At 31.8% G+C, this 12,310-nt stretch overlaps 1 protein-coding gene across 1 annotated transcript in view; it reads left to right on the top strand.

Annotated features, from left to right (window-relative positions):
* LOC115877307 (membrane alanyl aminopeptidase-like) overlaps positions 1-12,099 on the top strand; it is a 28,005-nt gene extending 15,906 nt beyond the window's left edge. The window contains exons 8-15 of the mRNA XM_030893446.1: positions 450-618; positions 1,743-1,932; positions 8,052-8,332; positions 8,537-8,721; positions 11,016-11,189; positions 11,296-11,442; positions 11,558-11,636; positions 11,693-12,099. Coding sequence (XP_030749306.1) covers positions 450-618; positions 1,743-1,932; positions 8,052-8,332; positions 8,537-8,721; positions 11,016-11,189; positions 11,296-11,442; positions 11,558-11,636; positions 11,693-12,004 — 1,537 coding nt within the window. The 3' untranslated portion in view covers positions 12,005-12,099. The remainder of the gene's footprint in view (positions 1-449; positions 619-1,742; positions 1,933-8,051; positions 8,333-8,536; positions 8,722-11,015; positions 11,190-11,295; positions 11,443-11,557; positions 11,637-11,692) is intronic.
* The last annotated feature ends 211 nt before the right edge of the window (positions 12,100-12,310 follow it).

Below are 12,310 nucleotides of genomic sequence, written 5' to 3'. Positions count from 1 at the left end.
CAGTTATAACTCATCATACAGTCTCAATGCTTTAACAAAAGCCAGTATCTGAGACGGCTCCATAGAGGCCAGCTCTCCATCCTTGACATCAGCCGTACCAAAGTTCATGGCACGAATGGCCGTCGTCTCGGCGCACTCAGTGATGAGGTGTTCTGGTGTTTCCCCATATTCCCCACAGAATCTGCATTCGCCGTTGTTTCTCGCTTTGTATTAGTTGTTCCAAACATATATATTATTCCACTATTTTCTATTTCTATTTCAGGTATTTTTTTAATAAAAAAATATATAAATAGTTGCGATTAAATAGTTATAGATATTGCTATATCTAAAAAATCAGCCTTTTCTATACAGGTCGATATTTTGTAGCTTGTGGCATGTTCATATTTAAAAAGAAAGCGACATTTTTGTAATACCAATACTATTATTACTAAGAATTTTTTCCGTGTTAGTGCTTATGGATCTGTAGAACCAGAAGACCTGTGGGATACACTTGCTCTTAATAGTACCATAAATGCTGCACCAGCAAATTTGACTACTCTTCTACATAACTGGGTATATTATCCAGGGTATCCTGTACTGGATGTCAGTTTGAATGGAACAGAGATTAGAATAACACAGGTAATAATAATTGATCATCTTTATGTTTTATGTTATACTGTAACAATTTTTCATATTTTATCATGAAATAATGGCTCAAAACATAAAATATCAAGAAATAGTGGCTCAACAACATAAAATATGATATTTTATATTACATACACTTTATCAATGAAAAACAAGAAGATTGGAAAAGAAGAAATGGTTCTAACAAGAAGAATACAAGATTAAGAGTCTATAACGCTGTACTGTTCGGTACTTAAGGCATTTTTTACTTATTAAATCTTAATATTAGGCATTTTCCATAAAATACCGAGCAATTTGTTACAAAACCATATACATAAATTATATATCACTGTAATCACAAGACTTCAATCTATATCCGTATTGTAACGGAATTTTAAATTATGTCTTTATTTTCGAGAAAATTTAGTCCAAACATAAGGAATATTTTGTTGATGTTTGACCATTAAAATCTTAAAAATAAAGAAGTTTTTAAAAAAGTGCTAATATACGAATATAGTATAATCCTTTATCTTTAATTTCCTTCTTCATTAGTGTAAAAATATCTAGCCAGCTTTACATAAAACGTTAAATGCCGAACGCTTATTTTGCTACTTTTTCGGACTAGTGAAATTGACTCTCAAGAGAACTATTAATACCTATTAATTCTACTAACTAAATTCAGAAGATTTCCACCTGTAGAAAAATAATTGCAACATAAACATTTATTTTTTTATTTGAATTTAATTGACTCTTTCTAAGATTATTTGGTTTAAAAAATTGTAATTTCTTGAAAAGATTCTAGATTTTTCACCATAAGAAAAAATCTACTAAATAATAAAATTATTTTTTGTAAACACCACTGCGTTTATCCCACGGAGACCAATTTCTCATAGTGGTATTTTTCTAATAACTCAAATTTGCCTCATCGACAAAAAATGCTTAGTTTCAGGAGGTATACTTCCTCTCGTTGCCAGATGCAAAAAAATACGAAGAACAGAAAAAAAAATAAATACAACTATTCTAGAACAATTTAGCTTTCTTTAGGTATAGACATAATTTTAATTGTAACTTGTTTAACAAAAATAATAAATATTTGAATTTTTCTTTTAATATTATTAGATCATTTTTACGTTTTTTAGAAACGGTTTGTGTACGATAGTAATGTTACTTCAGAAGTGACCTGGTACGTACCTATTACTTACACTACATCAGCAGATACTTCTACATTCACTGACACAACACCAGCATTGTGGCTTCCACCCAACAGTGTACTGTCTTTTCAAATATCCCCTAATGACTCTTGGATAGTTATAAATAATCTTCAAACAGGTAAAAATAGTTTTAAAAGGTTTACAGATACTTATTTATGGTAAACAAGAAACTTATTGTAATAATTGAGAGCCAATGCACCCTTTAACTACTAACTATCGTTTTACCTAAACTGAAAAAATACAGGGTCCGGCAATAATATGTCTGTCAACGCCGCACGGTGGGGCCGATTGAAGAATCGTTGGCCAAAACCTTCAACGATATATGAATCAACCAAAAATATATAGAATTTAACAGTTTTTGCTTAATTGAATTTCTAGGTAGTCAATCTTTAAAATTTTAGTTAATTATATTATAGTTCACGTACGTATATACCCAGCATATTAGATCATCAATATAATGTGAGAAAAAATACCCGGATGACAAAACTTTTACACTTTTGCCTTGCAAGCCATTTCGAATATTGTTGTCTTGTGGCATATCTGTGTGTCTGTCTATCTGTTTATCGGTCTGTTTGATATATTTTTTTATCCGTATGTAACCAACAACTTTGATAAAAAAATAAATATTGTTTTTGGATTCTAGTTTTGAACTCGGTTTTGAAGAAGTAAAAAAATAATTATTTTCAATCGTGGTCTCACATGTCTCAAAATGAGTAGTCGGCACGTAATCAAGAAAGTATGGACTAGATTTTTCGAGTACCTATTACAGGCAAGCATCTAAAAATTAATTTCGGATGATGAGGGGGTTCTAAAAGTTTTAATAACCATTTCGGGGGAAGGGTGGTTTTGGGTGCCGGAATTTTTTTTTTCTCCTTCTATTTTTGGATTGGAGCAACTAAAAGGTTTTAAATTTAGCGTAATGTAATGTGTTTAAAAATAATTTGTTTAAATGCTTAAATTTTTAAAATCGGTTCATTATTTTAGTACATATCATAGTTTGAATTTACGTGCGGATTTTAACTATATGAATTTTAGACTCTATTTAGACTAAAACGTAATATTTTTAAACATCTTGCCTTACTTCAAATCTCCATGTTGTTCCATTAAAAAGATAAAAAAGGAGTGAGGACATTGTATATTATCTAGGCCTCGATCTAAGCATTAATTCAGTTAAAACCTACAAAATTTGTAGATTTGAGGTGGGGTGGGACTGAAGGGTCTAGGACTCTTGGACCTCCTAACTATGTGCTTGATTACAGGCGATTCATGAGTATCAGATTTTATTAAAATCACACGAAGTTAATCTAAATAAATCATAAAGACCTATAGTATCTATTACTCAAAGTACCAGGGATATACTTACATTTAAAAATATTTTTTTTAAAGTTGCGCAAAGTTGCGCAAGATGGTAACAAATACATGAAGGGTAATGTCCAATCTTTCAAAAAACATCAGCCAATAAATTGGGCAACTTTGGGCACTCAACAAAACTCAAGGTTAAATAGCATATTTTATTTTTTATATTATACTAATTTATTAATTAAATTTAGTATGCATCAGTGAAAAAGTTTTTTTTTCAAAATATAGCTAGAAATAGTCAAGTAGTATTGTACTTTTATAAAAAATGCAAAAAATTAATTGTATTTAAAAATTAACCAAGAAATTTTACTTATTATTCGGGCCCTACAAATTGCAATTATTATACACGGTAGAATTAAACCTTCGACATTACTGCCCTTCACTGGTTACAGATCTGCGTCCAAAATTTTTTTCTATGCATAATATAATATTTCGGTCTTTTCTGTATTCTATGGTCATCAAAACTTTTTGAAAAAGCAACTTCTGTTTTATAAGGTTCTGGCCGCAAAAATGGCAATCGGCCCCACTGTGCGCCGTGTATATTATTTTTTTATTAGATGGAGAGTTAAAAAATTAACATTTTTTGTACTTAAAGTATTTCAAAATTTTTAATTGTTTCGCAGATACACGCAGTATTATTTCATATGGCTCTTTCAACGATAAACTACGAGAGAAAAATCATTGGGTGGCTTTGATAAAAATTTACTGTGGAAAATGCTATATGAAATATAAAATAGCAAATATCTGCGAAACCATTAAAAATTTGGAAATAATCTAAATACAAAAAATGTTCATTTTTTAACTCTTCATCTATTGAAGAAATAATATACAGGATTCCATTTATAAAAACGAAGAAAATTATTTTATATTTTAGAAAGTTTGGCGTAGAATTTTGAACATCCTGTATAATTTACGATTACCATATTTATAGCAAAGTAGGTACAGAACATCCAAAGTAAATACCTAATATAGTTTTAGTTTTAGGACAGGTCGTGTATTTTTAATAATTTTTTCAAGAAAGGCTGAAAAATATATATTTTTTATTTATTTATTAATATCTCTGAAACAAAATTTACTCATATCTTAGTATTACCGTAAAGTGATCTGAAAGGAGTCCAAAATGCAATAATATACAGGGTTGTTCTATTAAAAAAAATCATCCGATCCGCTCACACTTTTTTGAGCCACCCCATAGAAGTTAAAATATTTTTACTTTAGGTTTGCACTTAAACAAAATTCCCAAGTTTTTTATTCTAGGAGCTACAAATGCCCGACGCACTATCGCCACCCTGTATACAAAATTGCAATAGATTTTCTCTAACTGTAGATAGTTAATATTTAAAGCACAATGAGAAAAAACTTAACCCACTTAATTTGTAAGAACTGATTTATAATAATGCCTTTAATCAAAACCCTAATAAAAACTAACCAAATGATTTTTTACCTCTCTACATATATAGGACCAGTATACTGCCGTGCTTGGCTTAAAAGTGGTATCTCCAATTTTAGGCTAAATTGAGTTATTCCGTGTATTATACAGATTCGCAATACATGCATTGATTGATTTACTCAAAATATTTTACAAAATAACATGCAAAATATGAATATTATCCCTCTTATAAACATCAAAATATATTGTACTTACATTAAATATTCAGGAAAAATCACCCAACAACAATAAAACACATTACACCATGTTTAAAACCACAACAGTCATTAGTAATTGTTAAAGAATATTATAATACGCAACCCGAGTACAAAATCTAACTTTTCTAATAAGATATTTTCACATGTCTGTTAAAACAAAATAAAGTTATTTCTTGTGACAGTTGTCATGGCGACCGCGCGCAGTCTAGTCTCAGCCTACTTGGGAAATTGTCACGACGCGCGACGCGACAGTGAGCGCTCAGCGATTCGGTGAAACCGCATATACCACAGTGCAGTTATGACATTTACCATGTTGAAATTGCAAAACATTTTAGAAAGCTGCGACCATTGAAAATAGTTAGCCTTAGTAACCCTTATTAACATACTAAAAGTCCCCATTTGTCCGATATATGCGTCATCAAGAAAAATCGGCCGCCATCTTGAATTTTGGTACTTTTTGGGAAAAAATGTAAATAACTCGAAAACGGTTTGTTATAGCGAAAAACTTTAAGAGGTAAAAATTAAAGAGAATAAAAGACTCTATTAGAATCAATAAAAAATAGTTTATTATCCTAACGCAATGACGTACAAAAAAAAAATTAAAATCGAGCAATTTTTAAAAGGAATCACCGAAATGCAAATTACTAATTTTTTAAGCTTATTAACAAATAACATGGATATTTAGCATCGATTCAACTGAAATACAACCCTTGTGACATTTTCAAGAAATATTTTTTATTGGTGGGTTAATAATATTTCAAAATTAACAAAAATTGTAAAAGCTATCCTTTACTAAATACATGTGTACTAATAATGTACGAAAGCAGTCCCCACCTTGTCCCGGTCGGGGCTATTTGTATTTAAACCAAGGTCTTATTGTTACCATTTTATAACTTGTTTTTAATAAACATTATAATACAGTGACAGTTTAAAAAATTAGGCAACAGGTTGGAAGAAAAAAATAAAATGTAATGTGTAAACTGGCGACTTTCAAATCGTTGCAAACAGATCCTCATCTGCGACAAATTACATCCGTTTTTTTTTAGATCCTGCAGCACAAAAATCTAAGCTAGTCAAAGCTGAAAATACATTCTTATTTTCATTATATGGTCGACATAGGCTAGAAGAAGATTTAGATCAGTTGAGGTATTTTAAATATAAAGCCCTTACATTTCGTCAGGTACTTACAGTAAAAATTTTGATTTAGCTACCTTACCTCCAACAACTAACGCAGCTGAAAATCATTATTATAGAACCTACTTATAAATGCAGTATTGGCTAAATAACGGAGAAGAGGCAACATAATGTGGACGGAGTAAAAAAACGGATACCTTAGTTCCAAAAACAATGTCAAACGCAGTGGCACCAGAATTTGTATTGAAAATGATTTACTGTAATTGCAAATCTGGATGTAATAAACTATGTACCATTGCGATAAAAAAAAAGTAGTACAAGAATTAGTAGTCCCAGATGGAACTCCTGGTCTATAAGGATATTTGAATTATATTGAATTTTTTTTTTGGATTTAGCCAACAACACTGTTTTTTTTTGTTTATCCCTAATGCATCTGCAATGTCCCTTATGGGAACCCCATCCCTTAATCGCGTAAATATAATCGATTTTTGCTCTGAAGTTAAAGGTATTTTTTAAAAATTACGTGACACTGACACAAGAATATAGACCAGCAGATTAAATCATATTTTGTTGTACTATTTTTTTTAATCGCAATGATACATGTTTAAAATCCAATATGCCATGTTCATGCTTGTGTGGTAACTGTAATGATATTTCTTGCGAGAACAAACAAATATCGGTCGATGAAGAACGAATCGAATAAAATTGTAAATTTCATTTTTTTTTCTAGAGATGACGGTTTGAAAAGTTAGGTTACAAGTTGGTAACACATTTTTATTAAAATGGTCATAATTTGAATTATTGTTATTCGATTTGTAGGAGTATGTTTATAATGTATTTATCATAATGAAAAAGTGTTAAGATCTTAGGTTAACATCGTAGATGATATTTATGACAAAAAGGTTCGCAAGTAGTTTATAACATTTTATTTTTTTCTTCCAACCTGTAGCCTAATTTTTCAAACTGTCACTGTATTTTTATAAACAAGTTGTCTACAAAATGGTAACAAAAAGACCTTGGTTTAAGTGCAAATAGCCCCGACCGGGACAAGGTGGAGACTGCTTTCGCACATTACTAGTACATATGTATTTAGTAAAGGATAGCTTTGACAATTTTTGTTAATTTTGAAATATTATTAAACCACCAATAAATATTTCTTGAAAATGTCACAAGGACTGTATTTCAGTTGAATTGATGCTAAATATCCATGTTATTTGTTAATTAGCTTAAAAAAATAGTAATTTGCATTTCGGTGATTCCTTTTAAAAATTGCTCGATTTTCAAAAAAAATTTGTACGTCACTGCGTTAAGATAATAAACTATTCTTTATTGATTCTGATAGAGTTTTTTATTCTCTTTAATTTTTACCTTTTGAAGTTTTTCGCTATAACGCTCCGTTTTCGAGTTATTTATATTTTTTCCCAAAAAGTACCAAAATTCAAGATTACGGCCGATTTTTTTTGATGGCGCACACATCGGACAAATGGGGACCTTTAGTATGTTAATAAGGGTTACTAAGGCTAACTATTTTCAATGGTCGCAGCTTTCTAAAAATTTTTGCAAATTTAAAATTATTTGCACTGGCCTAATAGTCGAAGCCAACGATGCTTTTCACGGGACTTTTTCAACAAAAGCCTTTGATTTATTACGATAGAATCGGAATTTTAGGTGTTTAATCATCTGTAGCTCCTATAATAAAAAACTTAGGAATTTTGCATAAGTGCATACCTATAGTATGCACTAGGATGTATTTCATGAAAATATTTTAACTTCTACAGGGTAGCTCAAAAAAGTGTGAGTGGATCGGGATTATTATTTTTAAATAGAATGCAATATATGTTATTGCATTTTTGGTTTGCTTTCCGATCACTTTACATTATCCTAAGATATTATTAAATTTACTTTGATGGTTTATTTATTTATTAATATCTAAAAATTTTATTAAAGAAATTAATTATTTTGACTTGAAATGACATACAATTCAATTCGACTCATATGTCAAAATTTATTGAAAGTATTGTATTTTAAGGTGATAGATTATACATTTTGAGAGAAGGTATTTTTACTTTAGTAATAGTTATTTATTTTATTTTAAAGGCTACTATCGTGTGAACTATGATTCTACTCTATGGTCCAGACTAGCTGTCGCACTCCAAGCCTCCAATTTTTCCGATATTCCAGAAATTAACAGAGCTCAAATCATCAATGATGGATTTAGTCTGGCTAGAGCTGGGTCGCTGTCTTATAGCCAGTTGTTTAACGTAACTCAGTTCTTAGCAAATGAAACAACATATGCTGTTTGGTATCCCAGTTTTAATGGTTTCGACTACCTTTTGAAGAGAGTTGGAAGAAACTCCACGTTGGGATCAAGTATTTTAGTAAGATATTTTTTCAATATTATACAGTAGCCAGGTAAAACTATAACCTAGATATGAATGATCAGTAAGTAACCTAAATCTACTAACTTAATCTACTACCTACAGTTATTCTTTCAGCAGCATACGTTTATGTAGTAACTTAGTTTGTATTGATAAATATTAATGAATCAAAATAAACACTAAAACTCATTTACATTTTTTTAGAACCACTTAAGTACTCTTTACGCATCTCTAATTGCCTCAGTACCATTATCTGTCGTAAACGCTTCAAATCACGTGTACACTATGTCTCAAGTTCAGGCTCAAACCTGGGCGTGTTCCCTTGGAAATTCAGACTGTGTCAACACTGCTGTGGAACTGTTTAAAAACTACACGGAAACTTCCATAAGGTAATTATTTGAATTATATTTTAAATGTAATTGTTTTCAGTAGCTCACAGGCAAGTGTGTTTGCTATTTACCTGGTAATACTGGGTTCGATCCCCAGCCAGTACGGTAGCTTTGATTATTTGGGAATAAAAAATATTTATTTATCTAAATAGAGCGACCAGCGAGACGCAACTTGAAGAAAGGCTATGGAAAACCACCTAAAAGAGAAGAGAAATAGCTATGCTTTTCGATAGTCAAGCAGCCTTAAGAGCGATCAACTCAGTAACCATCAATTCGAAGCTGGTTAAAGAATGCCTAGAGATGCTGAACAAATTAGATAAAGAAAATAAAGTCCTCCTACTCGGGGTGCCAGCCTACCCAGGGAAAGAAGGTAATATAAAAGCAAATGATCTAGCTAGAAAAGTAGCAAACATTTCACTAACTGGACCAGAACCGTTTTGATTCCCAAATGGAAACCGACTTAAAGCGGAACTCAAAAACCTGGAAGAATCCATCCGTAACCTGGAATGGTAATCCTCCAAAGATCTAAGACACTCGAAGAAATTCCTTACCACCTAAGATTGAGAAAAAAAACACGCTTTATTGTACAAAAAGCCAAAATAGCTTCATCGACAAAGCATTTACACAACACACAAAAGCAGAAAAAAAAAACACAAATAAAAAAAAATACAATACAAATCAATTCAAAAAAATTTACGTCATTAAAATTACAAATAAAACATACATGGACATTGCAGAACACGGGCGTATCAATAAAATTTTACAAAAGGAAAATTGTAAATGGATAAAATCATGTAAGAATTATAAAATATTAAATACTAGACCTTTAACCAGTGTGTGAGATGATCAAAATTTAAAATTCAAAAATTGTTCATGATTAAACATCAACAAAAAAGTCGTTTACCGCATATAGGGCTCTCTCCAGTAGGTATGATTTTAGAGCCTTGCGAAATGCGGGAAAGAATGAAAGCGATTTGATATTCAAAGGCAGATGATTGTACATTTTTTTGGCATTGTACAGTATTGAACCCTTAACTAGTTCTGAGCTCGGGGTTGGCAGATAAAGATCGTGCTCTGCATTCCTAAGTGGATAGTTATGAGATGGCCTTTCGGGAATAGCAGATATGTGCTTGCGGATTAAGCAAACGGATTCAAAAATGAATAAAGAAGGAAGAGTCAGTATTTTCAAATTTTTAAAGAAATTCTGGCAGTGAGTTCTACTGTTCAGTCCCAATAAATATCGAACTGCTCTCTTTTGAAGTATGAAAACACGATCAAATTTTGTTGCGCAGCAAGTACCCCAGAATGGAAGGGCATAACGAAGATGTGACTCAAAAAGGGCATAATAGGCTATTCTAGAGGTTGAGAAGTTAAGTTCCTTAGAAACTGATCTTAGCGCAAAACAGGCAGCGCTTAGTTTCTTTGATAAAGCTTCGATGTGCAAGTCCCATTTTAACGAGTTGTCTACAACAAGTCCTAAGAATTTCACAGAGTCCACGACGTCAATAGTGGTATTATTAAGTACAAAAGGTTGTATAGTACTTTTATATCATAATCAAACTTTATATATCATAATCAAACTTTAGTTTTTGAAAGGTTGAGGCATAGGAGATTAGAATCGCAGCAAGATTTAATGGTGCGTAAGTCATAGTCAGGATATAGTATCATATAGTGCCGTAACATCTGGGCCGCTCCAAGTGAAACTAGTATCGTCCGCAAAGAGGCAGATTTTACCGCTAATGTCTAGAATTGCAATGTGGTTGATAAACACCAGAAACAAAATAGGGCCAAGTACTGAACCCTGAGGGACACCACATTCTATAGGCTTACAAGAAGACATAGATGTATCAATTCTCACAAGCTGGCTTTTGTTGCCAAGATATGATTTAAGCCATTCGAGCGGCACACCCCTGAATCCATAGTATTGCAATTTGTTAATTTAAAAATATAAATAAATTAAAGATTTTTCTTGATTGTTAAAGGGGTTTTTAGCAGGACACTGTCTCCTTAATGAATACCTCAAAACAAGGGCGAATGCAGATTCTTTGGATAAAATGGGTAAACCCCAGAACACCTCATCACTGAGTACGCAGAGACGGCAACCATTCGTGCCATAAACTTTGGACTGATATCGAAGATACCGTCTCATATACTGGCTTTTGTCAAAGCCCTGAGACTGTGTGATGAGTTGTATTAACAACTTTTAAAAGCAATATTCAATTAGGGCCAGTCCTTCTATAACATCAAAACTTTTACAAATAATGTATTTAAATTAATTTATAGTATTTTTCTAGGCCAAACAAGAACCTTCGTTCGATAGCTTACTGTTACGGATTGAAATACAGTGCTGACATAAATTCTGACTGGAACTTCCTATGGAACGCCTATTTAAATACCTCTTTATCCACTGAACAAGCCACTGTATTAGCCGCATTGGGCTGCACATCAAACGAGACTATTCTGAATGGGTAATTACATAAAAACATATAAAGAATAATTCAACTATGCTTTTTAGTGTCATTTAGTGATCAAAACTAATGTTATTGTATTTTGTACTTAATTTTGTTTATCTAGATATTTGAATAAAACTTTGAATGACAACAGTGGGGTCAGATCTCAAGACTACGCATCAGTTTTTTCGGCAGTCTATCAAAAGAGTGATATTGGAGTGGATTTCACTTTGGACTTCTACATAAATAATTTCAATTTGATCTTGCAACGGTAAGGAAATCAAGTATAAATAAACAAATTTGATAAAAATGTATAAAAATAATAATTTTAATAAATAAGAGTAAATATAAAATTAAAGTCAATAAATATAGGAATTACCTTTTAGTTACACCAGTGTCAATGCAGCCGGAAATATACTGAAAAAAATTGCTGAATTGATCACTACTGAGAGTCAATTTAAAAAAGTAAGTATATATTTGATTATTGTATTTTTTATGTTAATATGTATTTTTTTATATAGCTGGAAAACTTTATCGCTACTGACGCTGTCAATAGTACTATTCGAGAAGCTGCCGCAGTAGCCAAGAGCTCAGCTGAGAACAACCTGGCATGGGTCAATACTTACCGTCAATATTTGCTTGACTATTACGGTATCACTGAAACTGACTCTACATCTAGTACTTCTTCTACAGCTAGCACTACTACAAGTACTTCTACTACAACAACTTCAACCACTGAAACACCATCAACGACTCCATCAACCGCTACATTTGGATATGTTCCTGTTACTGTACTGATAGTTTTAAGTATTATTTTCCCTGTAATGGTTTAAATTTGTTATATTGTACCAATAAACTTATATTTATAAGAAAGAAAATGTTATAATAAATTTTGAACAATAAAACTATTTTTTAACTATTAAAGTTATTTAAGATTAGAGGTGTGTAGTTTGTGAACGAACTAGTTCCAATGAACTATTCCGACGCCGGAATGAAAGGAACTAGTTCCCAGTTTCCCAAAGAACTAGTTCCCCAAGACCTATTCCGGAATCGAGACTGTGACCGATATATAATAATATGCGACAGCGACGGATCGGCCAGCGCGATCGTAGCCCGATGCTAGGTAGGAGTGGGGAGTG

The sequence above is a fragment of the Sitophilus oryzae genome, unplaced genomic scaffold, assembly GCF_002938485.1.
Source record: "Sitophilus oryzae breed Bouriz unplaced genomic scaffold, Soryzae_2.0 scaffold_1443_pilon_pilon, whole genome shotgun sequence".
In the NCBI taxonomy this organism is placed as follows: domain Eukaryota; kingdom Metazoa; phylum Arthropoda; class Insecta; order Coleoptera; family Curculionidae; genus Sitophilus; species Sitophilus oryzae.
This window is presented reverse-complemented; position numbering and strand designations above follow the sequence as displayed.